Source organism: Rutidosis leptorrhynchoides, chromosome 9 (assembly GCF_046630445.1).
Source record: "Rutidosis leptorrhynchoides isolate AG116_Rl617_1_P2 chromosome 9, CSIRO_AGI_Rlap_v1, whole genome shotgun sequence".
NCBI lineage: Eukaryota > Viridiplantae > Streptophyta > Magnoliopsida > Asterales > Asteraceae > Rutidosis > Rutidosis leptorrhynchoides.
The window spans coordinates 353,255,803-353,279,327 of NC_092341.1; the positions used below are offsets into that span (position 1 = coordinate 353,255,803).

The window sequence follows — 23,525 nt, forward strand, 5'->3', positions numbered from 1 at the left end:
AAAATGTTGTGAATATATTTAAATCATACTTTGATATATATGTACATATTTGTTATAGGTTCGTGAATCGACCAGTGGCCAAGTCTTATTTCCAACGAAGGAAAAATATGTGAAAGTGAGTTATAGTCACACTTTTAAAATCTAATATTTTTGGAATGAGAATACATGCACCTTTATAAATGTTTTACAAAATAGACACAAGTATGCGAAACTACATTCTATGGTTGGATTATTAAACCGAATATTGCCCCTTCAAGTCTGGTAGCCTAAGAATGAGGGAAATGACCCCTAATTGACGCGAATCTTAAAGATAGATCTATGGGCCTAACAAACCCCATTCTGAAATTTGGAATGCTTTAATACTTCGATTTATATGGTGATTGCGATTGCCAATTTATGACATACTTGCGAGTATGCGGGGAATATTCTATATGCATTATGTTAATGTCGGTTACCAGGTGTTCATCATAGAATGATTTTTATACACTTGCGAGTGTAAGATTATTGAATAAATGAAATCTTGTGGTCTATTATATTAATTTGATAATATATAGGTTAAACCTATAACTCACCAACATTTTTTGTTGACGTTTTAAGCATGTTTATTCTCAGGTGATTATTAAGAGCTTCCGCTGTTGCATTCTAAAATAAGGACAAGATTTGGAGTCCATGATTGTATGATATTGTGTAAAAACTGCATTCAAGAAACTTATTTCGATGTAATATATTTTTATTGTAAACCATTATGTAATGGTCGTGTGTAAACGGTATTTTAGATTATCATTATTTGATAATCTACGTAATGTTTTTTTTAAACCTTTATCGATAAAATAAAGGTTATGGTTGTTTTAAAAATGAATGCAGTCTTTGAAAAACGTCTCATATAGAGGTCAAAACCTCGCGACGAAATCAATTAATATGGAACGTTTATAATCAATATGAACGGGACATTTCATACATGCAAACGTAAACACACACACACACACACACACACACACATAGATATATATATATATATATATATATATATATATATATATATATATATATATATATATATATATATAATTTTTTATATAAAACTCGCATGTAAACGAAAGTATGAGTAAGTAAGGATCTAGGGATACCTTAGGGTTACTAAGATCAAGATTATGTGGTGTTTGATGGTGGAACACGAGCAGCAAAACAGCAGCAGCACGTCGAACCACAAAGGTGGAAAATTGGGTCGATTTTGGTGGGTTTGGATCACGCAACAGCAGCAGCAAGTTGGGGTTGTTTCGTGGGATTTTGCAGCAGCAACAAGGGTGGTTTCGTGGGTGGTGAAGGCTGCAAATCGATTGCAGCAAAAGAAGGGTGGTGGTGTTCGGTTATTTGAGCCGAATGTGGGGTGAGGTGGTGGTGTTGGTTCGTGAATCAAGCAAGAGAGGAGAAGGAGATGTTTGGTTGATTTGTGATTGAAGAGAATGAGCCTAGGGGGTTCTATTTATACTTGTATTTCGGAATCATTAACATACTAGGATTGTTAGATGATAAACTTGAAGATCAAGATTAACTTGGAGAAAAAGGGATTAACATGGAAGAGTTTGAAGTAGATTATAGTTAGGAGTTGTACTAGTCTTTTGCCATCCCATTTCTTTTAATTTATGGGCCGATATATATATATATATATATATATATATATATATATATATATATATATATATATATATATATATATATATATATATATATATAGGCGCAGGATCAATGGGGAAGTAACCAATCGGGGGGAAGCGTGGGGAAGAAATTTTTTTTTTTTTTCGTTTTTTTGGAACTTTTTTTTTCGGCATCAAGATCACACGAAAATATGAACATTTAGAAGAGACACTTCGTGATGAATGTTATTATTTAGGCGGGAAAACGATCGACAAAAATAACATTCAAGATAATATTGTTCGTGAAGAATGTTAACGTTTTTCCCCCCCATGTTTTGTGAAGTAAAATTTAGCCCGATTTAGAGTTTAGGGTTTAGGGTTTGGTGTTTTGGGTTTATTCCATAAACCCAAAACACCAAACCCTAAACCCTAAACCCTAAACCGTTCGTGTTAAAAACTCAATCTAAATCCTAAATCTAAACCCTAAATCTAAACCCTGAACCCTAAATTTCTAAACCCTAATATCTAAACCCTATAAACCCTAATATCTAAACCCAAATATCTAAACCCCAATAGCTAAAACCTCAACATACGCTCGAAAAACACGATAATTGTTATATATTACTTCTTCGAGCGTTTTTCCGCCAAAATAAAAGCATTTATCACAAAGTGTCTCTACTAAATGTTCATATTTTCATCCCATCTATAATGTTCATGAACAAATTTTTTTCAAAAAACAAAAAAAAAAAAAACAGTTTTTGCTTCCCCCCGCTTCCCCCCGATTGATTACTTCCCTCTTGATCCTACCACTATATATATATATATATATATATATATATATATATATATATATATATATATATATATATATATATATATATATATATATATATATATATATATATATATATATATTTTATATTATTTATTTTATTAATTATAAAACATATACACATAATATAGCATTTTATATTATATACGTATAGATATATATCACGTAAAACATAAAATGTATTGTACAAATAGAAGCGAGATTGTGAGGGTCGTCATACAATAGTAGCCAAACAATATTTATTATGGGGAAATATTAGCTGCATTGTTATCTCATTCTTGTTTGACAATACCGGGTTTGACCACACCCTTTGAAAGTTATCTTTCTCAAATTCGACTTCAACTTCGACTTCAACAAATTTTAGTGACCATTATCTAGTTTCCATTTTTATATAGATAAATTAAGTTTTATAATCATGCAACGCTAGTTAATGCCAAACTTTATGCCAAAATTGTTTAAATTTATACAAGCTCAATATTAATAAATGATATCGAACTAAAAAAAGTGATCATGTTCAATCTTAATTTAGAAAATACATTTGAGAATGACATAACAAAGTATACAATGAGTTCAATCTTAAATAAGTAGAGGAATACATCGAGTTCAATCTTAACATGTACCAACACATGTAATTATTTAACGAAACAAATTAATCGGCGTTAAGTTTAGGACCACCATTGTACATTTAAAAATCATAGGGGCTACCAGTATATTTGTTTTTTAAAAAATGATTACCGGTATGATTTTGGATAAATAGAGACCACTGATATAATTAACTCTTTATTAAAAACTTAAATATTGATATTTAGATAAATTTATAACTATGAACTTCAACTATTGATTGAGATTATTATTTATTATTCGGGTCTCTTCAAATTGTATATATAATCAATTCTGAAAAAATAGGTTCGGATCCGAGTATAGGCTCGGGTGCTACGTGTCCGGCTCGGGTTAGGTGCATAGGCTCTGGTTTACTCTTCCTCAACCTTCAATTTCAAATTAAAAATTTTCAATTTAGTCCCCCCACTCTCAATTGTCCGCTTTTAGTGCTCGCCCGTTTTTCATTTACACCCCTCCGTTATTTACGATTTACCCCCTCTTACTTTTTTGTCCGCTTTTAATGTTCGCGTAGTTTTTATTTACGATTTATTCTCTCCTACTTTTTTGTTTGCTTTTAGTCCTCACACTTTTTTAATTTACGATTTACTCCCTATTACTTTTTTTGGTCCTATTTTTTTCCAACTTTCTACAAAAACAATAGCGGCAGCGCGCTGAAACTCTCGCTGCGAAGCGCGAACCACCATGCTTGTTAGCTATCAAATTGAATTTGAATATTAAATACTAAATATTAAATATTAATATGACTATTATTAATATTAATATTAATATTAATTAATATTAATATTAATATATTAATATGTTCAATTAAGTTCAGTATGTTGGGGCCTAGGAAGTACGAACTCTAAACTAAGACCCATGACATTCAGGCCCGTTGGACTCAATATTACGTGGCCCACTAGCCTACTTACGAAACCCGGTTAGGCTCCACATTGTGTTGTAAACCGCCCGGTTTACTGTCAGCATCTTCAGTGAGAGATGAACTGATGCTCTTAGTCGAAAGTTTCAGTAGGAAAAATTAGGGCACACTTTCTCCCCCAGTTTTATCATCTGTCTAAAGTGAAATACAATAATTATAGAATGCCGTTTATTTCTAAAATTCAAAGACAAACAGATTACAATCTCATCCCTTCAAGTTGCCCAATCGTAATCGACAATGGCGCCTCATATTTCAGAATTGGGTAAAATTCAATTGTGTTTATTCACATTTTTATTTATTTAAAGCTCAATTTTACTTTGTATCATCAATTACTTAAATTATCATGTGTACTGTTGATATGAATTTTGATAATTAATGATTCGTGTCTGGTTATTTGTTATAGATGGGCAGGAGAGAGTGAACCTAGAATTATTTTCCGAAATATCGTTCAGAGACCGCGTCATAAAATTACTGGTATTTTAACTTATATAATTAATTAAATAATTAATAATTAATAAAGAACCATCTATTTTGCAGTAGGACTTGACATTTAAGTAGTAGCTGATTTTTAGGTTTGATAATGTAGGTGAAACGATAACGATCGTTGGTGACCATGATCCTGCGCTGTTGAGGTACTTTGATTGCACGCGTTCAGGACCACGTTCAGCGTTTGATAATGATGTTGTTTTCCAGTTTGAGATTATGGAATATGTAAGCTTGATTCAGTTTCAACTTTAGTTATAATTATTTGTATTAACAGTTGCACTTTGAAATTTGTTATGTGCCACATATTAGTATATTCGTTTTCAAATAGTGTTTTCCCTCTCCATACGCATGCGTCTAAAAACAGCAAGTAGGATATGTTGATAATGCCCTCTGTATATATTGTAAATTTCATGATAGTTTTGATCCCTCGCTTATACTAAATGTGTCTTCAAACTATGCTTTCATCTTTAATCTTCAAATTCTACGTTTTTGTGTTTTCTCTCCATGTACGTATTTACTTGAGCTTACCGTTTAGTGAACGATTTCCAATTCACTCCATTGCTTTGTAGATTCTTGACTTTGCATTCGATAGATTGGGGGCAGACGAATCTCCGGTACATTTTCCTACCAATTTTTATTTTTTTTTTGTCATAAATTCCCGTGCGTTTTTTTTTTTTTTTGACTAATTTTGTATCTTTTATTTCGCCATTCATGGCAGGACAGATTAATCATCCTATCCTCATTACCGAATGTCCATGCAACCCAGTACACTCGCGTAGTAAAATGGCTGAACTGTTGTTTGAGACATATGGGGTTCCTTCTATAGGTATGATTACGCCAAATTCTTTTTTTTAGCCATCACTTATGACACTTCTATTTTTTCATACTTATATACCATGTTATAACTGACATGCTGTCGCAGCGTTCGGAGTTGCTGCAGCTTTTAGCTATACGTACAATCAAAAACTTGGAATTTGTGATAGAGACGGTCTTGCAATTTGCTCAGGGTTTACCACAAGCCATGTGATCCCAGTATGCAATTCATCTTTATGATTTCTGTATGTCATTTTGTTTGTCATTTGCAGACTATTTAACAATACTATTTTACTGTGTGCATTCAGTTTATTAATGGAGAGCCAGTTTATGAAGTATGCTGTCGTACCAATGTGGGTGGTTACCATGTCACCGATTACCTAAAGCAACTTCTGTCTCTAAAGTATCCCCATCATATGTGAGAACATTTTTTTTTTTTTGTAATAAATTTTTGAACTCTGAAGGGTAATTTTGACATTTTTTCATTCTTTCAATATAATGTACCCCCAGCATATGTGAGAACATCTTTTTTCCCTTTTTTTTTGTAATAAAGATTGGAACTTTGAAGGGTATCTTTGACATTTTTTCATTTTTCAATCTAAAGTACCCCCAGCATATGCAAGAACATCTTTTTTCTAATAAAGTTTGGAACTTTGAAGGGGGTATCATTGACATTTTTCAATTTCCTCAAAACAGGTTGAGGCTTACATGGGAGAAGGTAGAAGATTTAAAGATGGAACATTGCTATATTGCCCCAGATTATGCTTCTGAAGTTAGATTATTTCAGGCATTATACTAATCTCTCTAACTCTGTATCCTGTAATTTTATGAATATTTTTTGTGTTTATATATTTCAAACATAAGCTATATATAACAGAAAGGGACAAAAGAAGCGGAAGAGAAAACAAGATGTTGGCAACTTCCATGGACACCAGCACCAGTTGAAGAACCACCTTCAGAAGAAGAGATTGCAAGAAAAGCCGCTTTAAAAGAACGACAGGGTCAACGGTTACGAGAAATGGCCGAGGCTAAAAAAACTTCAAAAATAAATGAATTGGAAAATGAATTAAAGGGTTTAGAATTTCTTATACACCAACTTAAAAATGTAAACGGAAACGATATTCCATCTTTCTTGGCTGAAACTGGTTATGTCTCTAAGCAAGAAATCGAATCTGCTATTGTCAAAGTAACACAATCGCTAAGAAAAGCTAAGGGCGAGCAAGATGAAATTGAGGAGAAACCTGATATTCCTAATACAGAAAAATATACACTTACTGATGTTCCTGATAACATGCTTACACCTGAACAGGTATTCTATATTTTTGCAGTTTTTAACCTGTTAGCACCTTCAACAGTCAGTCACTAGTTTTATTCTATAATGGTTGACTAATAGGTAAAGGAAAAGAAAAGGCAAGTATTTCTGAAAATGACATCAGAAGGAAGGCAGAAAGCAAAACAGAAGCGTTTGGAAGAAGAGTTAGAACGGGAAAGACGTAACAAGGAAGATGAACAGAGGCGCCTGTATGCTGTTTGGTTTCTTATGGCTTTCTTTAGAGGTTCCAAGATGGGCGGGTTGGGTCATGGGCTTAAGCGAGTACTCTTTTAGCATGGGTCTGAACTGGCTGGATTGGATTGGGTTGACCTGCAAAAATATAATGCTTTGATATTTTTATTGCATACACAATTATATGTAAATGGGTCAAAATTTCCACCTAGTCTAGCCTTCATTTTTTACACATAAGAAGACATGAATGAAGTTACCAACTTTTTAATTCAAGTAATTTTCTACTTGTGTAGAGAAAACCCGGAGCTTTATATGGAGCAGTTACGGGTCAAATACCGAGATCTGTGTGAGAAAGTTGACCAGCGAAAACGACTAAAGACAAATGGTAACAATGGAAGTGAAAACAACAATGGAACGGGTGGTGTTGGACGCGGGGAGAGACTGAATGCTGCACAGAAAGAGAGAATGCGTTTATTGACAACTGCAGCTTTTGATAGAGGGAAGGGTGAGGATACTTTTGGAATCAAAGATGAAGATTGGCAGTTATATAAAAAGATGAGCAAAGATAATGATGATGAGGATGAGGGACCCAATGAGGATGAGGCTGAGCTGGCACGCGTCGCTATCAAACTCCGGGTTTGTTTTCATTCTCTTTACAAAAGTTGCATTTTTCAAGAGTAATCTTTCAGTCTGTTTGACCCCGGTGACCATATGTCCCATACTCTCATCTATTCCTTAATTACACTGTTCTAGTAAATGGGTCAAAATTGCCACCACTAGCTTAAAAAAATTAACAATTTGTATATCTTATTCTTTCCGAAATGCCCCATTTGTGAACATTCTTTAGGTATATCAAAAACTTTTTACTATGTTTTTATGTTTCAGCTATATTTTGTAATTTGTGTAGTGTGGAATATGCATATCTGGGCTTATGAACTTTCAACTGAACTCGACCTAGGCCACTATAATAAACGTTAACTATAGTGCTATGAAATGACCATTGTACCCTTAGTTATGGAACTGACTTGAATTCCCTTTATTAACAGGAAATAGACCCAACATTTATTCCGAAATCAGAAGCGGGCCCGTCTGGCACTGAACCACCACGCTTACGTCCATTAACAAAGGAAGATTTTCAGATACTAATTGGCGTTGAAAGATTCAGGTGTCCCGAAATTCTTTTTCACCCAAACTTAGTTGGTATCGAACAGGCGGGATTAGATGAGATGGCGGGTATATCATTACGAAGGTTGCGAGCCAAAAGTCAAAGTTTGGAAGAGAGCAAGAATTTGACCAATTCAGTTCTTATAACTGGCGGGAGCTGTCTTTATCCTGGGATGAGTGAACGTTTGGAGGCTGGTATTCGTATGATAAGGCCATGTGGGACCCCTATTAAGATCCTTAGAGCATCAGATTGTGTCCTTGATGCGTGGCGCGGGGCTGCTTCTTTTGCATCTACTAAGCATTTTCCTCAACAGGTTTTTAACAGAACAGATTATTATGAGAAAGGTGAAAATTGGCTTCGTGGATATCAATTTAAGTACACATATTAGGTGGACTTACTAAAATTTTAGGTGATCAGTAATCAGTATGAGACTTGATTGTTAATATTCACTCTGGAATTATACTCGTATTATGTATGTACGTTATTCTAAGAGTATTTGACATTTTCTTGTAATTGTTCGGGTCATATTTCTTTTATCATGAGTCTGTATCATGTGTATGGCTGATGCACTATAATTCTTTCATAATTCGTATTCTTACATTTCATATAACATGATGCCGCATACTAATATTTGTTCAATTATATATATGAACTTTTATCTATTAACTAGCATTTTAACTGCCAGTTTTAGAAATTTTGGATATCCTTGCACCAGAAAGAAAACATGCAATCTTTTAATGTAGCATTCGGGGTGAGAAACGGTTACGAAGGTACTCTAGTTAAACATTCACTCTCTAGCTTTCGTCTATCATTGTCGGCTCACAGTGTGCTTTCTCCGTCACTCTTAATAACAAACTCGCAAAAACATATTTGTATATCATAAAGAGATTCGTTGTTCCTAACTCTTCTTGAGTTAAAAGGCAATCGTCATTATAGGGTAACTAAACATTGAAAACTTAATCCGCTAAAAACAGTAATGATCTGACGTTGTATCATACTCTATTAGCATACCGATATAATTCAGTGTATAATAGGATTTGATATAGTCAATATTGTATTGTTATTTAGAGATTTGGCATTCCTTATTTGTAGGATAGTTTGTTAGTTGACTTGGAGCCAAAGGTGCTGTACTTGTATATATACATACGTTTTGATAGCTGAATGGGAACACAGAATTATTCTTCAATTACCTTCTTTCATGGTATCAGACTAAAAGATCCCATCTTCTTTTTTTTTCTCTCAAAATCGTTCCTCCTCTTCATCACCACAATCACCATGTCTTCTGATCTCTCCAAAATTCAACCAATCAATCATATTCTTCTATCTGTCCCTATCAAGTTAGAACTAGAAACCAGTCATTATAATGCTTGGAGTGAACTCTTTCGCACCCATTGCAAAGCACACGACCTACTTGTTCATCTTACCTCAGAGACAATCCCTGCTTCCACCTCTTCTAAAGCAACCGAAATTACTCAAGAAACATGGGACAGACAAGATGCAATTGTACTCCAATGGATCTACGCAACAATCTCCAATGGCTTACTCAAAATGATTCTAGAAAAAGATCTTACCGCGAAGAAAGCGTGGGATCGACTCAAAAGCATCTTCCACGACAATCAACACTCACGTGCCTTAGCTCTCATGAATCAATTCACCAATTGCAAACTCGACAACTTCTCCAACATATCCGCTTACTGTGAAGAACTCAAATCACTTTCTGACCAACTTGCTGATGTTGGCACCACCATCGAACCTGCGAATTTAGTCCTTCAATTGGTGGCCGGTTTGAATGAAAATTACAGTACCGTTGCAACACACATCAATCAGATGGAGAAGTTACCTACCTTTTATGAAGCAAGATCAAAATTGATTCTTGAAGAATCAATGAAAAACCGACAGGCTGCGATGTCCAATTCGCAAAATTCTAACACCGCCATGCTCGCCGCCACCGAATCGAAGGAACAACCACCCACTTCGGCCAACCGGGACTCCAATTACTCTCGAAACGGCTACGATACGCACGGCCAACCGTTGGGATAGATTGCACGGAAACTTTCAGTCCCGTCGTGAAACCAGCTACGATACGCACGGTTTTAAGTCTAGCTCTTCAACACTCGTGGCCGATCAACCAATTGGATGTTAAAAATGCTTTTTTACACGGGACACTTACTGAAACGGTTTATATGCACCAACCTGCCGGTTTTAGGGACGCCTCTCATCCCACTCATGTGTGTCATCTAAAGAAGTCTTTATACGGTTTAAAACAGGCACCCCGCGCTTGGTACCAACGGTTCGCTCACTACGTCGCTACCCTTGGTTTTTCGCATAGTAAGTGTGATCATTCGTTGTTCATATACAAACAGGGTCGAGATGTTGCTTATATATTACTATATATTGATGATATAATTCTGACTGCTTCCTCTATCACACTACGAGATTCCATCATGCGATCCTTAGACATGGAATTTTCTATGACAAATCTTGGTACACTCAGTTCCTTTCTTGGTATTTCCGTAACTCACACGCCTAATGGTTTGTTTCTTAGCCAAGCTAATTATGCAAAGGAGATTCTTGAACGCGCCGATATGCTCAACTGTAAACCGGCCCGGACACCCGTAGACACCAATTCCAAGTTAGGTGCCAAAGCTGGTGCCATATATTCTGATCCTACTTTCTTCCGAAGCATGGCCGGGGCATTACAATACCTCACTTTCACACGCCCCGATATCTCCTATGCCGTACAACAAATATGTCTTCATATGCACGCCCCTCATGAAGGGCATATGGGAGCCTTGCGGCGAATCTTACGATATATAAAAGGTAGTCTTGATCAAGGTTTACATCTTTACAAATCGTCTTCTACAAATCTGGTTTCCTACACCGATGCTGATTGGGCTGGGTGTCCCGACACGCGACGGTCCACCTCTGGCTATTGTATTTATTTGGGAGATAACCTGATTTCTTGGTCTTCTAAACGACAACCTACAATATCTCGATCTAGTGCCGAAGCTGAATATCGTGGCGTTGCAAATGTTGTCTCCAAGTCATGTTGGTTACGCAATTTGCTTCTCGAGTTACATCATCCAGTACACAAAGCTACACTTGTCTACTGTGATAATGTTAGTGCTATCTACTTATCTAGCAATCCTATTCAGCATCAACGTACAAAGCATGTGGAACTTGATATTCATTTTGTTCGGGAACAAGTTGCTCGCGGTCAGGTCCGTGTTTTACATGTTTCTTCAGGTTATCAGGTTGCGGATATTTTTACTAAGGGTCTACCTTTTGTTCTGTTTAACGAGTTCAAAGCCACTCTCAATGTACGTCCACCTCCCGTTTCGAGTGCGGGGGAGTATTAGCATACCGATATAATTCAGTGTATAATAGGATTTGATATAGTCAATATTGTATTGTTATTTAGAGATTTGGCATTCCTTATTTGTAGGATAGTTTGTTAGTTGACTTGGAGCCAAAGGTGCTGTACTTGTATATATACATACGTTTTGATAGCTGAATGGGAACACAGAATTATTCTTCAATTACCTTCTTTCATACTCGATTACTCGTAATAGTCGGTTTAGTTTTTTTTTTTTTTTTTTTGTTGCAAAAAAAAAAAAAAAATGAGAACGAATCATTATGTTCACAAATTTCCTATTTTGCATTTAACACGCAATTCGTTTCTTCTTCTCACGTGATACACACGTGACTAACCAAAACACGTATTCGTATATCGCAACGGCTACATTAGATTCACAGGCTCCCAAAAGCCTCTAACCAGCTTTTCTTACACAGTTTACCGTTGCACTTTCCTACATCCACTTCCCATATATAAACCCTAATCAGACCGTTACATTTTTTTCTCACCCAAACTCAAAAAAAGCCCTAATTTTCATTCCTTCTAAAAACACCATCAATCACAGGGCTTTTTATTCAAGATTTGTTTCCATAATTCATTTCACAAACCCCACAAATCAATTTTCAAAATGGACTCAAATCAAAGAAGAAAAAGTGGTATCAATCTCCCAGCTGGGATGTCGGAAACTTCACTCCGTCTAAACACTGGTGCCGGTTCTCCGTCACCGTTGATCAGAACCTTATCATCACCATCTCCACGAACAATGTCGCCTAGAACAATCTCCAACTTATCTTCATCTCCGTCTTCAAAATCAGCTGGAGTTTGCAGCGATCGGTTCATTCCGTGCCGATCGTCTTCAAGATTGCACACATTTGGGTTAATCGATAAACCGTCTCCGGCGAAAGAAGGCGGTGGAGGGAGCAGTGAGGCGTATACAAGGTTATTAAGATGTGAATTATTTGGATCTGATTTTGGGTTTTCTTCTCCTGCAGGTGGGACTAAAGGATCGGGTTATGGGTCGCCTTTGGGGAGTCCGAGTAGGAATATGTTGCGGTTTATGACGGATAGTTCGGGTCAGAATTCGCCTTATTCGAGTTCCATTTTGGGGCAGGATAGTGGGTTGAGTGCTGAGTCTGTAACTCCACCTAAGCCCCCAAGAAAGGTTCCAAAAACACCACATAAGGTATGAACATACATATACAAATTTTTATTAAAGCTATATATTGTTGACTTTTATGTGTTTTAGTATTATTTATCTGTTCATATAATTGTTAAAGTTTGTGTTTTTCAACTAGTTCAATCATTGTTTGTAGTCTTCCTCCTAGTGATGTTTACTATACATTTGTTATTGAATTACAAAGATCTGTTTTCATGATGAGCTTTCTGTGTACACTTGCGGTATTTTGTAGTGTAGATTGTTCCTGTTTCATGGTAACTTAAGTTATGTGTTTCATAAGAAAATTGTAGAATGATTATTCTTGAGACTCATGAATAACTTTTAGGATTATGTTTTCCTGTATATCGAACCATAAGGAACAATGTTAAAACTTATGCTTTCAAATCTAGGCGGACGCTATTAAAGGCTTAGAGATTAAATGTTCTGTTAGAAGTGATGCATCTGTCACTGTAATATAGTTTTTTTTATAAATAAGTGTGTTGTGGTCCATTAAGGCACTAACCATGGGGCGAATATGGTTACTTAGATACATGTGGCCTAATCGGGTTATCCCATGACCATTTTGACCCTTTTCTACGCCAATCCCGATGAGGCCGACACTGAGGTTTGATCCGAGACCTCTTTACAAGATATTACGACTCCAACCATTAGGCCATCTAACAGAACATTAATCATTTAATAATGGAAAAATGGTGACGCTTATGGCTTATGGAACTCATGCTCATGTATCTTATTTTTTTATGATTAGGTTTTGGATGCACCATCGCTTCAAGACGACTTTTACTTGAACCTTGTGGATTGGTCATCACAAAATGTGCTTGCCGTGGGACTTGGCAGCTGTGTTTATTTATGGACCGCGACAACCAGCAAAGTGAGTTTTTGTGTTAATTCCGTTTCTAATTAAAAGTCTTTAACTTTCACAAATTTGACATTATATTTTGTATTTTTTTAGGTGACTAAACTGTGTGATTTGGGACCTAATGATGGAGTATGCTCGGTTCAGTGGACTCGAGAAGGGTCTTATATATCTGTTGGTACCAGTCTTGGTAAAGTTCAGGTACCATTTTTTTTTAACCCCTAAATACATGATATTTTATGTTATCTTTTTATGAAATAAGAATGAATAATTAAGCTGCATATTTCGCTAGGTTTGGGATGGGACTCAGTGCAAAAAGGTTCGAACAATGGGTGGACACCAAACAAGAACAGGTGTGTTGGCGTGGAGCTCACGCATATTGTCGTCAGGAAGCAGGGATCGTAACATACTTCAACACGATCTTCGCGTTTCTAGTGACTATATTAACAAGCTTGTTGGTCATAAATCAGAGGTAAAACATAAATCTTGATTGGAAATATTTCAAAGCAATAAAAGTTCTGTTTGTTCATACAATTCTTTTTTATCTTATGGTATGTTGATATATGACGGCCTGTCGGCCCATAATTAAAAAAACGCAAACTTTGTGATTCTACTTCATCTTTTATATGGATGTGGTTGCTAATTCATCTGCCAAAAATCAGGTGTAAACATATTATTATCAAGAATCCTCTAAGAAGCTTCAGTTATTGTTGGTTCATGTTTTATTTATTTATTTTAAAGTCATAATAGGCTAGATAAAATCATCAAGCTTTGTTGTTGGCTGATGCCATTTTTTCAGTTTACATTCATGATAATAAATTCTTGATAAGAAAAATGTGAGTTTTATGAATAAAGTGATTGAATTGATATGGCAATTAAGCCAGCTTGTGGCCATAAATAAGAGTTAAACATGAAACTTGATCAAGAAATATTTAAAAACTTCAAGTGGCGTTCGTTTATAACTGTCTTGTACAAAAATATCGTAATTAACAAACTGTCTTGTACATGTTTGTTAATTTTTAGGTATGTGGGCTTAAATGGTCTCATGATGATAGAGAGCTTGCATCTGGTGGCAACGATAATCAGTTATTAGTTTGGAACCAGCACTCTGCACAGCCCATTCATAAACTAACCGAGCACACAGCTGCAGTTAAGGCCATCGCATGGTCACCTCATCAGAGCAACCTTCTGGTCTCAGGTGGTGGCACCGCTGACCGTTGCATTCGGTTTTGGAACACGGCTAACGGGAACCAACTGAACCATGTTGACACTGGAAGTCAAGTGTGCAATTTAGCATGGAGCAAGAACGTAAACGAGTTGGTTAGCACTCATGGGTACTCACAGAATCAGATCATGGTGTGGAAATATCCAACATTGGCTAAGGTAAATATACCATTCGCACCCAACCCGACCCGGGACTCGAACCGAACGGTTTGACCATTTTTAAAGTTGACCCGTTTCGACTCCAACCCATTTGAACCTTGACCCAACCCAACCTGTTTGCCAGGTATCGTAAGTAATTCATTAAATGTTTTGTTTTTTTTTTCTTCAAAAAATAGGTTGCGACATTAACGGGACATAGTATGAGAGTGTTGTATCTTGCAATGTCACCGGATGGTCAGACGATAGTGACAGGGGCAGGAGATGAAACCTTGAGATTTTGGAATGTGTTCCCATCTGTGAAATCTCCGGTACGTTAAATTTTCAGTTGTTTATTGTTTGTTGCATTTATGTTTATGTGAAGATTTTTTGGTTTAACTGGTTTGGATGTTCTGTTTTTCAGGCTGCTGTAAGGGACTCCGGGCTGATGTCACTAGGAAGAACTCATATAAGATGATCATGATTGTTGTTTATATAAAAAGAAGATATTGATTGTAAATTTTATATAAGATCATACATGATGCATGCATATAACAAATACATTCTATCTGGGCTCAAATTCTTGTATAGTACGGACAGAGATTTTTAACCCTTTTTTAGTTGATGTTCTAATTGGTTTTCAATTTGATGTTGTTGACCTTTTATGGTTTCAGCACTTGTAGACAAATTTCTTTGATTGGTGCTAAATAAAAGTGATGTTTCGCATACATTGTCAGATTTATAATCACCAAATATCATCTTATTTCCTCTCTGGTTTAATGATCACCAAACCCCTAATGTATCCCAGTTGATATAACTATAAATTTTACGAATTACAAATTCTTCTGCCTCTAAATAGTACTCGTAAAGAATTTGTGCATATGCTAAAATTATTAGTAGATATAATGAAGTATTGGATTTTTCTAATGTGCGTTAAGACAGTTAGATAAACAATATTTCAATTAAGATTGTTATTATAAAAATATGTTAACATCGGCAGTTAGTGTGTGCCAATACATAACTATAACTACCGTATAAATTATGGAAACGATTCAAAGAATCGATTGAGTTACAAAATAATACAGATCCTAATTAGTCTGCTTCAATAGATGTTATGATATCTAATTGTCATACAAGAAACTACCCAAGACCATTTTTAACGCGGGTGTTTAGAGAAAAAAGAGTCAAAAGGCTATCAACACCCCACTAATGGGGTGTGTTTGGCTAAAAGTAAAAGAGGGATATTTTGGTGCAACATATTAGAGCACTATTTAATAGTTTTTAATATTATTTAATATACTTTTAATATATTTTATACTTTTTTTACTTAACTTTTAATCATATTTTGACACATTACTCCAACACGTCATCCCATTATTTCTCAATTTATCAACAAGCCTGGGACGTCTGCGCAAATACCTTACCCGACCACCAACACGCTACTTTTGCCCATCACCATTGGAGATGGTCTAAATCTCCACCAACACTAATGAACCATCATTGAGAAATCCAAGAACACCTCCTTCGACACCAACAACCAAAACACCAAGCAAACAAACCCCTAAAAGTCACTAAGTGTCATCCACCGAATAGCAATATAAAAAAGAGTTTGAAATCGATCAATACCACGGAACTAACCAACCTCATGGTGACCAACCAATTTGAAGATCTGAAATAAGGGGAACGACTATGGCCGGCAAAAACTATGAACGTCCACCAAACAAGAGGAAGAGACACATGTCGAGGGAGGCAGGATAACGGAAATGAAAACGAAGACCCCAAAAAAGCACTTGTAAAACAGATACGGATTATAAGTATGATAACATTACTTTCTTTATCACACCACAAGTGTTTATATTATTATTTTTAGATTTTTCATTTCAAATGTCGACTTTGTATTTCAACTAATCAGAAAAGATTATTCTGAAACATCAAATTTTCAATTGATGAAAAATGAAGTTGATGAAATCTTTTAAAATTGTGTGCAAAATGTAAGAAATTTGTGATGCAGTATTATTTAATATAGGGAAAATTGTTTGAAAATGCATCGAACTTTCACCAAATTTCTATTGTACGCATTCAACTTTCAGATATTCTATTGTATGCATTCAACTATTTTAATTGTTCTATTGTATGTATTTAACCTGTTATAATAGGTAAACTTCAGGTCACCATAATTTTAAAATTATATCATTGGTCCCTCATATTTGTCACATAATACATCATTTATTTTTTTTTAGACAAAATTACATTAATGATCTTTACATATATCTTTCTTCCATTAAAAATTCTTTTTATGAGGATGCTTTCTTCATGTGGATCAGATGCAGAGTCATAATCTGGGATCAAACATGAGCTGAGCATATTAAAAACAGAATCTCCAAATCTAAAGAAAATGCATTTCTAAACCCTCCTTTTTTTTTTTGTAAATTCATACTAAATACGGAGTAGTAATTTCAAGAGTTTGCGATTACCAATAAATAAAGTATAATAATTTCAAGAATAATACAGTTTTTGCATCTGATTTGGGAGTTGCATCTGGTGACACATACACACGTCATGTCGAAATCACCACTACTGATCATGCATATTTTTACCATTGGGTTTAACATGTCTGCTCAATGCGTTAGTGGGGTTTAAGGATCTTAGAACAAGGCTCTCCGGTCCGGCTACCGTGAATAACCCTGGCCGACATGATGATGTCGGCGGGGTGGCCAAGTGATTAAGTCCACCTTCGATAGCGATCACTGATCAGAAGGCCCCAAATAAGGTTGTAGGTGCTAGCTTAATGAAGAACTAACCTGTTAACCTTGAAGAGACGAAGAATGATGCTTAATTACGTAAGGCGTGTGGCAGATGGTAGTTACGTAATGTGACGATGCCCCTAGAATGATAATTAGGGTTGGTATATATAGGCAAACCCTAATTCTAGAACCGACTACGATTGTTGCAATCGTTTCCATAACTAACTCTCCCGAATCTCGGATATAATTATGGAAAAGATATTAACTTGATAACCAAGTAACCGCTGCACAGGGAACAAAGGCATTCGATACGAATCCGCATACCGCATGCCGCATGCGAGTTAACACGCACGCATACTCATTGCGCATGCGGATTGCGGTATCATTAACTACCACCACAGATCTGGTCGGGAAAAGTCGAAACAACCATTGCCGGAACATTTCAGATCTGATTTTGTTGAAGTTTTGCTTAATTTCGTTCTTCAATTTTGATTTCGTCATAGTGGTATTCAAACGGGACAGTTAACTTCACCTTCTTCCAGTTCGTTTCTGTTACAAACCCTAACCGTGAAGCCTTAACTCACTACGACATCTCACTTAATCTCGCCATCCAGTCGTTTCCGATTCCGGCGATGCCGGTGACGGCGGAGACAATGGTGATTGGTGGAACGGAGTTAGGGATAGAAGGAGAAACAATGGAGAGTGAGACGAATATGAAATTGGTTTCCAGGGTTAGGGTTTTGAATTGTTTGTCTGATGATTAATTGGTCAGTTGTAACACCCCGCTTTTCCGTACACGCTTAAAGGTACGCACCTAATCAATTGTACGTCAATAACTTGCTCGTTAGGTGGCTAAGTTAGCTAATATGTTAGTTATGTGTGAATGTGTATATTTATAAATGTTGAATGCATGCGTGAACGTGTTTACTTACGTGTCACGATGGCATAGGGTCGTGCGAGACTTAAGGTTGGAGTTTAGGCATGTATTAGAGTGAGCGTTTGGGTTGTATAGTTGTGGAAACCTCGGAATTGTGTTAACTAGTCGAAGGGGCCTGTTGCAGCCCAATGTCGCGCCGCGACAAGTGGGTCCGCGCCGCGGCCCACAAAGCAACTCCAGATCAGAAATCGACTTAAACAGGATGTTTTTCCTAGTGCATCGTCGCGCCGCGACGAGTAGTGCCGCGCCGCGGCAGGCCTGCTGGCCAGGTTCCGGTTTTAGGTTAAATTAAGAGATTTTGAGGGGCAAAATGGTAAATGGACGTATAGATCAGATGGGTGCATTAAATCTGGTCCACTAGTTCATTTATTTCATTTTCCTTTTTCATTTTCTTTCAATTTCTCTCCCAAAACTCTAACACCCATTTGGATTCAAAGTGAGATTGAGAGAGGAAGGATTGAGGGTTGATCTTTGGAGCAAGTGTTAAAGTTGTTCCTTGTGACTCTAGCTACGTGGTGATAGTCTCGGTAAGTTCTAACTCTAAGTTTCGAGTTTTAATTGATTATGGCTAGGGTTTTGGTTAATAGAAGCTTGTATGACCCATTTGGGAGTAAAATGGGTGAATTTGGGTTAGGTTGTTGTAATGAAACCCTAATGGCCATAACCTAGGGTTTTGGTCTTGTAATTGTGAGTTTGAAAGTGTTAATGGTATTGTAAGCATTAAACACTTGTTAGAATTGAAAGAGATGTCATTTGGGTCAAGAATGTGCTAGTTGACCTAGTTTGGGTAAAATGGGTGTAAATTACCCTAGGTGGATGTCAATTGAGGCTAGTAGACTTTAATGCACTAATGTTGGTAATTAAAGTCGAGTCTTGGCCATTAAGAGGGCGGTTGTGGTGTGGTTGGGTCATTTAATGCGAAATTGAGTCATTAAATGCCCAAGTAAATGTAATGTGGTTAATTCCACTAGTTAATGTATTGAATTGGTACTTAATGTATTAGGTACTTGGCTTTGAAGTTTGGAAGCGATTATTCATCATCCTTGCGTCAAGGTGAGTGGAATAATTATGCGTGAACGTATATAATGTATTTATTTGTGTGGTATGAATGTGGAAGTGTCGCGGTGTTCAAGACACCACATTCTAGGTAACGAGTAGTATTGTCGCGGTGCTTAAGACACTACTCCTTGTGTAATTGACTTGTGGGATTGTCGCGGTGTTTAAGACACCACAATGTCGTGAGAGTGAAAGTGTCGCGGTGTTCAAGACACCACTCATTGTATTGAATGAAGTGTGGATTCGTCGCGGTGTTTAAGACGCCACATTGTTGTAAGGGTGAGTTAGTCGCGGTGTTTAAGACATCACCCGGGGGACTAGTGATTACGCAGTGTATAAGTAACACTAGTGGATGTTATGAACTCCAACGGACTTACATGTACCGTTCTCTTGTATACTTGGTTAACCATGGTTGTGCGAATTGTACTTAGCATATTATATTGTGAACTATATGCTATTATTGTTGCTAGCGTAATGTGGAACGTGGATAGTAGTTTATGCATGATGGATTGCATGTTTGTTGAATTGCTAGCTCGTATGTGGTATTGTGTAAGTGTATGCAAGTAAGTAGGTTATATATGATCATGTATAATTATTGCATTCACTAAGCGTTAGCTTACCCCTCTCGTTGTTTATCTTTTAGTTGCAGGTGAGGATAAAGGGAAGGGGATTGTCGGGCACTAGATGCCCTTGATGATGTGCTTGTAGGAGCTTTTGGAAGTTGGCCACCTTTTGGGTAGTTTAGTCCCAAACCATGCTCGTTGGGTCGTTTGGTTAATAAACTACCATTGTATTCGGTCAAACTTGTATTAACTTAATTAACGGCCATTGTGCCTTTTGTAAACATTGGTAATGGTTGTGCGGTTTAATGAAACTTGTGAGTTGGTTTACATATTTAATTGGCGCATAAATGTGTATATAAAAAAAAATATTTATAGCGTACGGAGTACGGGTTGGGTTGTTTCAAGTGGTATCAGAGCATGGTCTAAGGGATTTAGGCGACTTGAGATAGGTGCCTAGACTTAGACTTTTATGTGTATGCGCTTTTAGGCGGGACTTGTACGACTTCGGGTCGAATCGGGAATTGTAGTGCGTAGGTTTATATGAACTAACCATGCACTAATTGTTTTGTGTTGTAGATGGAATCATCGAGCGAGATAGACGTTGTACTAGCAAGTTAATGCGACGTGCTCGCGTAGCAATGACTAGCTACCCTTGCTACGGGTGCAAATCGTGTCAAACAAGCGATGTACGACGATTGTTGAGCAAGATGGGGTGGTATGGTGTAGATGTGTGTATTTGTGTCATGTCTTTGGTTTCGTTGTTTAATCTTTTCCGTTTTATAGAATGAAGATGAGAAACGGACACGACACCGATAATGGGGGCACGAGCGAGGACCCCGAATTCACGGCCAAGGTTGAGGCCATCTTTCAACGCCAAAGGGCGGATTTTCTTGTTGATGTTAAGAAGATGTTTCTAGACACTATTGACGAGCAAGTCGTCGATATGGTTAAGGAACAAATTAAAATTGTTCTTCAAGAAGAGAATGTGGGGAGGCGAGACTTTTTCTTTAAGAACTTCAAGGATGCTCAACCTCCTACCTTTGAGGGTGAACGGGACCCACTCAAGAGTGCCCGGTTTATCTCCGATATGGAGGGGGCTTTTATTACATGTGAGTGCCCTAACGATAAAAAGACAAGGTATGGTTGTAGCATGCTAAGAGGTGATGCCAAGCTATGGTGGGATGCAAAGATTCAAGTCTATGGCGAAGAACAATGCATGAACTTTTCTTGGGATGAGTTTAAGGTGGAATTTTTCGAAGAATACCGAACTTCGGCTGATCTCACTAGGCTAAAGGACGAGTTACGTTCCTTGAGGCAAGGGTCGATGGACTTGAACACTCTCAAATTCGTGTTTTTGTCTAAGACTCAATTTTGCCCGGAGTATGTCGGGAATGATAAGATGTTAAAGGAAGATTTTTATCGGATCTTGAATGATAGTTATCAAGAGAAGATAAGTGTGAATGTGGTGAAAAGCTTTGATGAATTGTTTAACATGGCCAAGGGCTTCGAGGCGCTTGTGATGAGGAAGAATAGCCTTACCTTGGGCAAGAAAAAATTTGAAGCTACTAGTCAATCTAATTTTTCTAGCAAGAAGTTTAAGAAAGGCTCCGAGAGTGTGGGGAGTGTGAAGAAAGGTGCTTCGGGGGATTTCCCCTATTCTTGTCATAATTGTGGGCGAAGGGGACATATGGCCCGTGATTGCACCAAACTATCTTCTACTACAAAATTCACTTGTTACAATTGTGGGAAGGAAGGACACAAGAAGACCGAGTGTCCCGAGTTGGTTAATGATCATGTCAAGCGGTTAGAGAAGGCGGCGGGTACGGGCCGGGGTCGAAATTATTTGATGACTAATGATGAAGCTAAACAATCGAACGAAGTTGTCTCAGGTACTTTCTTGGTTAACTCTAAACCGGCCAAGATATTATTTGATAGCGGTGCTAATTTGTCTTTTGTGTCGCCTCGATTTGTATCTAAGTTAAATAAACCGCTAGTTAAGTTGAGCCGTCCGGTTGAAGTCGAAATAGCGGATGGCAAAATGGCGCTAGTGGTTGATGTTTGTAAGAACTGTGATGTTGTGTTTGGTACCGAAACGTTTAAAATTGACCTCATTCCGATGACTTTGGGTGAGTTCGATATTGTTGTTGGTATGGATTGGCTCGATCGTTATAGAGCCGATATTGCATGCCATGATAAGTTCATTCGTGTTAGGACCCCAAGTGGGGGAGAGTTGATTATTCATGGCGATAGACGGAGAAGACTCGTACCATTGTGCACGTATGCAAGGGCACGACGTTTTCTCAAGAGCGGTGCCTTGTTTTATCTTGCTCACGTAGTTGATACTCGTGATGAGCCACCATCTATTCGTAAGATTCCGGTGGTTAATGAATTTGAAGATGTCTTTCCGGATGAATTACCGGGTGTTCCGGAGGAAAGACAAGTCGAATTTCGCATCGAGTTGGTTCCGGGAGCTACTCCCATTGCTAAAACCCCTTATCGTTTAGCGCCAACGGAGATGCAAGAATTGCTTAATCAAACCCAAGAGTTGCTTGAGAAGGGATTCATTCGACCGAGCTCCTCGCCGTGGGGTGCTCCGGTCTTGTTTGTGAAAAAGAAAGATGGAAGCATGCGAATGTGCATCGACTATAGGGAGTTGAATAAAGTGACGATCAAGAATCGTTATCCATTACCTCGGATCGACGATTTATTTGATCAACTCCAAGGTGCTACGTATTTTTCTAAGATCGATTTACGGTCCGGCTATCATCAAGTGCGGGTCCGTGAGGAAGACATCGAGAAAACGGCCTTTCGGACGCGTTACGGGCATTATGAGTTTGTGGTTATGCCTTTTGGTCTCACGAATGCAACGGCGGCATTCATGGATTTAATGAACCGAGTGTGCCAACCTATGTTGGACAAGTCGGTAATCGTGTTCATTGACGACATACTCGTTTATTCCAAGAGTATGAAGGAACATGCACACCATCTACGTGAAGTGTTGAAGACGTTGCGAAGGGAGAAATTGTATGCTAAGTTCTCCAAATGTGAATTTTGGCTAAGGGAGGTTCAATTCCTTGGTCATATTGTAAATCAAGAAGGTATTATGGTAGACCCGGGGAAGATCGAAACGGTGAAAAGTTGGAGTCGACCGACTACGCCTACGAAAATCCGAAGTTTTCTCGGATTGGCCGGTTATTATCGTCGGTTTATTCAAGACTTTTCTAAGATTGCTTCTCCTTTGACGAAGTTGACGAGGAAAAATGTTAAATTTAATTGGGAAAAAGAACAAGAAGTCGCCTTTCAATTGTTGAAAGAAAAGTTATGTCAAGCTCCGGTGTTGGTGTTACCGGAAGGGATTGAAGACATGGTGGTTTATTGTGATGCTTCGTTGAATGGGCTCGGGTGTGTTCTGATGCAAAGAGGTAAAGTCATCGCTTATGCCTCTCGACAATTAAAAGAACACGAAACGAGATACCCGACTCATGATCTTGAGATGGCGGCGGTAGT

The 23,525-nt window shown here is 37.4% G+C and overlaps 3 protein-coding genes across 4 annotated transcripts; all 3 read left to right on the forward strand.

The window, feature by feature from the left end:
* The first annotated feature begins 4,135 nt into the window (after positions 1–4,135).
* LOC139866235 (actin-related protein 5-like) lies at positions 4,136–8,363 on the forward strand. 2 transcript variants are annotated; one of them, XM_071854417.1, is made up of 12 exons: positions 4,136–4,265; positions 4,407–4,477; positions 4,590–4,714; positions 5,059–5,103; positions 5,213–5,315; positions 5,412–5,521; positions 5,611–5,720; positions 5,999–6,089; positions 6,180–6,611; positions 6,696–6,823; positions 7,100–7,442; positions 7,853–8,363. In XM_071854417.1, exons 1-12 carry the CDS (start codon positions 4,165–4,167, stop codon positions 8,357–8,359), a joined length of 2,166 nt encoding a protein of 721 aa, XP_071710518.1. In that variant the 5' UTR covers positions 4,136–4,164; the 3' UTR covers positions 8,360–8,363. The 2 variants fall into 2 exon arrangements, with proteins under 2 accessions (XP_071710518.1, XP_071710517.1); XM_071854416.1 differs by lacking the exons at positions 4,136–4,265; positions 4,407–4,477; positions 4,590–4,714; positions 5,059–5,103 and having other exon boundaries at positions 5,214–5,315; positions 5,611–5,705.
* Positions 8,364–10,430: 2,067 nt separating this feature from the next.
* On the forward strand, positions 10,431–11,330 carry LOC139869207 (uncharacterized mitochondrial protein AtMg00810-like). The gene has a single exon (XM_071857527.1). It carries the CDS (start codon positions 10,431–10,433, stop codon positions 11,328–11,330), a length of 900 nt encoding a protein of 299 aa, XP_071713628.1.
* Positions 11,331–11,751: 421 nt separating this feature from the next.
* Positions 11,752–15,419, forward strand: LOC139866337 (B-type cell cycle switch protein ccs52B). Its single transcript, XM_071854554.1, has 7 exons — positions 11,752–12,509; positions 13,252–13,374; positions 13,456–13,560; positions 13,652–13,831; positions 14,383–14,742; positions 14,919–15,050; positions 15,143–15,419. The coding sequence occupies exons 1-7, from the start codon at positions 11,955–11,957 to the stop codon at positions 15,194–15,196; spliced, it is 1,509 nt and encodes a 502-aa protein (XP_071710655.1). The 5' UTR covers positions 11,752–11,954; the 3' UTR covers positions 15,197–15,419.
* Positions 15,420–23,525: the final 8,106 nt, after the last annotated feature.

Bases quoted from the DNA above. Each gene is read 5' to 3' on its own strand.
- LOC139869207 (XM_071857527.1), top strand. From the start codon at position 10,431: ATGGAATTTTCTATGACAAATCTTGGTACACTCAGTTCCTTTCTTGGT.
- LOC139866235 (XM_071854417.1), top strand. From the start codon at position 4,165: ATGCCGTTTATTTCTAAAATTCAAAGACAAACAGATTACAATCTCATC. The intron at 4,478-4,589 runs GTATTTTAACTT...TTGATAATGTAG, and splicing joins ACCGCGTCATAAAATTACTG to GTGAAACGATAACGATCGTT. The intron at 4,715-5,058 runs GTAAGCTTGATT...ATTGCTTTGTAG, and splicing joins AGTTTGAGATTATGGAATAT to ATTCTTGACTTTGCATTCGA.
- LOC139866337 (XM_071854554.1), top strand. From the start codon at position 11,955: ATGGACTCAAATCAAAGAAGAAAAAGTGGTATCAATCTCCCAGCTGGG. The intron at 13,375-13,455 runs GTGAGTTTTTGT...GTATTTTTTTAG, and splicing joins GGACCGCGACAACCAGCAAA to GTGACTAAACTGTGTGATTT. The intron at 13,832-14,382 runs GTAAAACATAAA...GTTAATTTTTAG, and splicing joins TTGTTGGTCATAAATCAGAG to GTATGTGGGCTTAAATGGTC.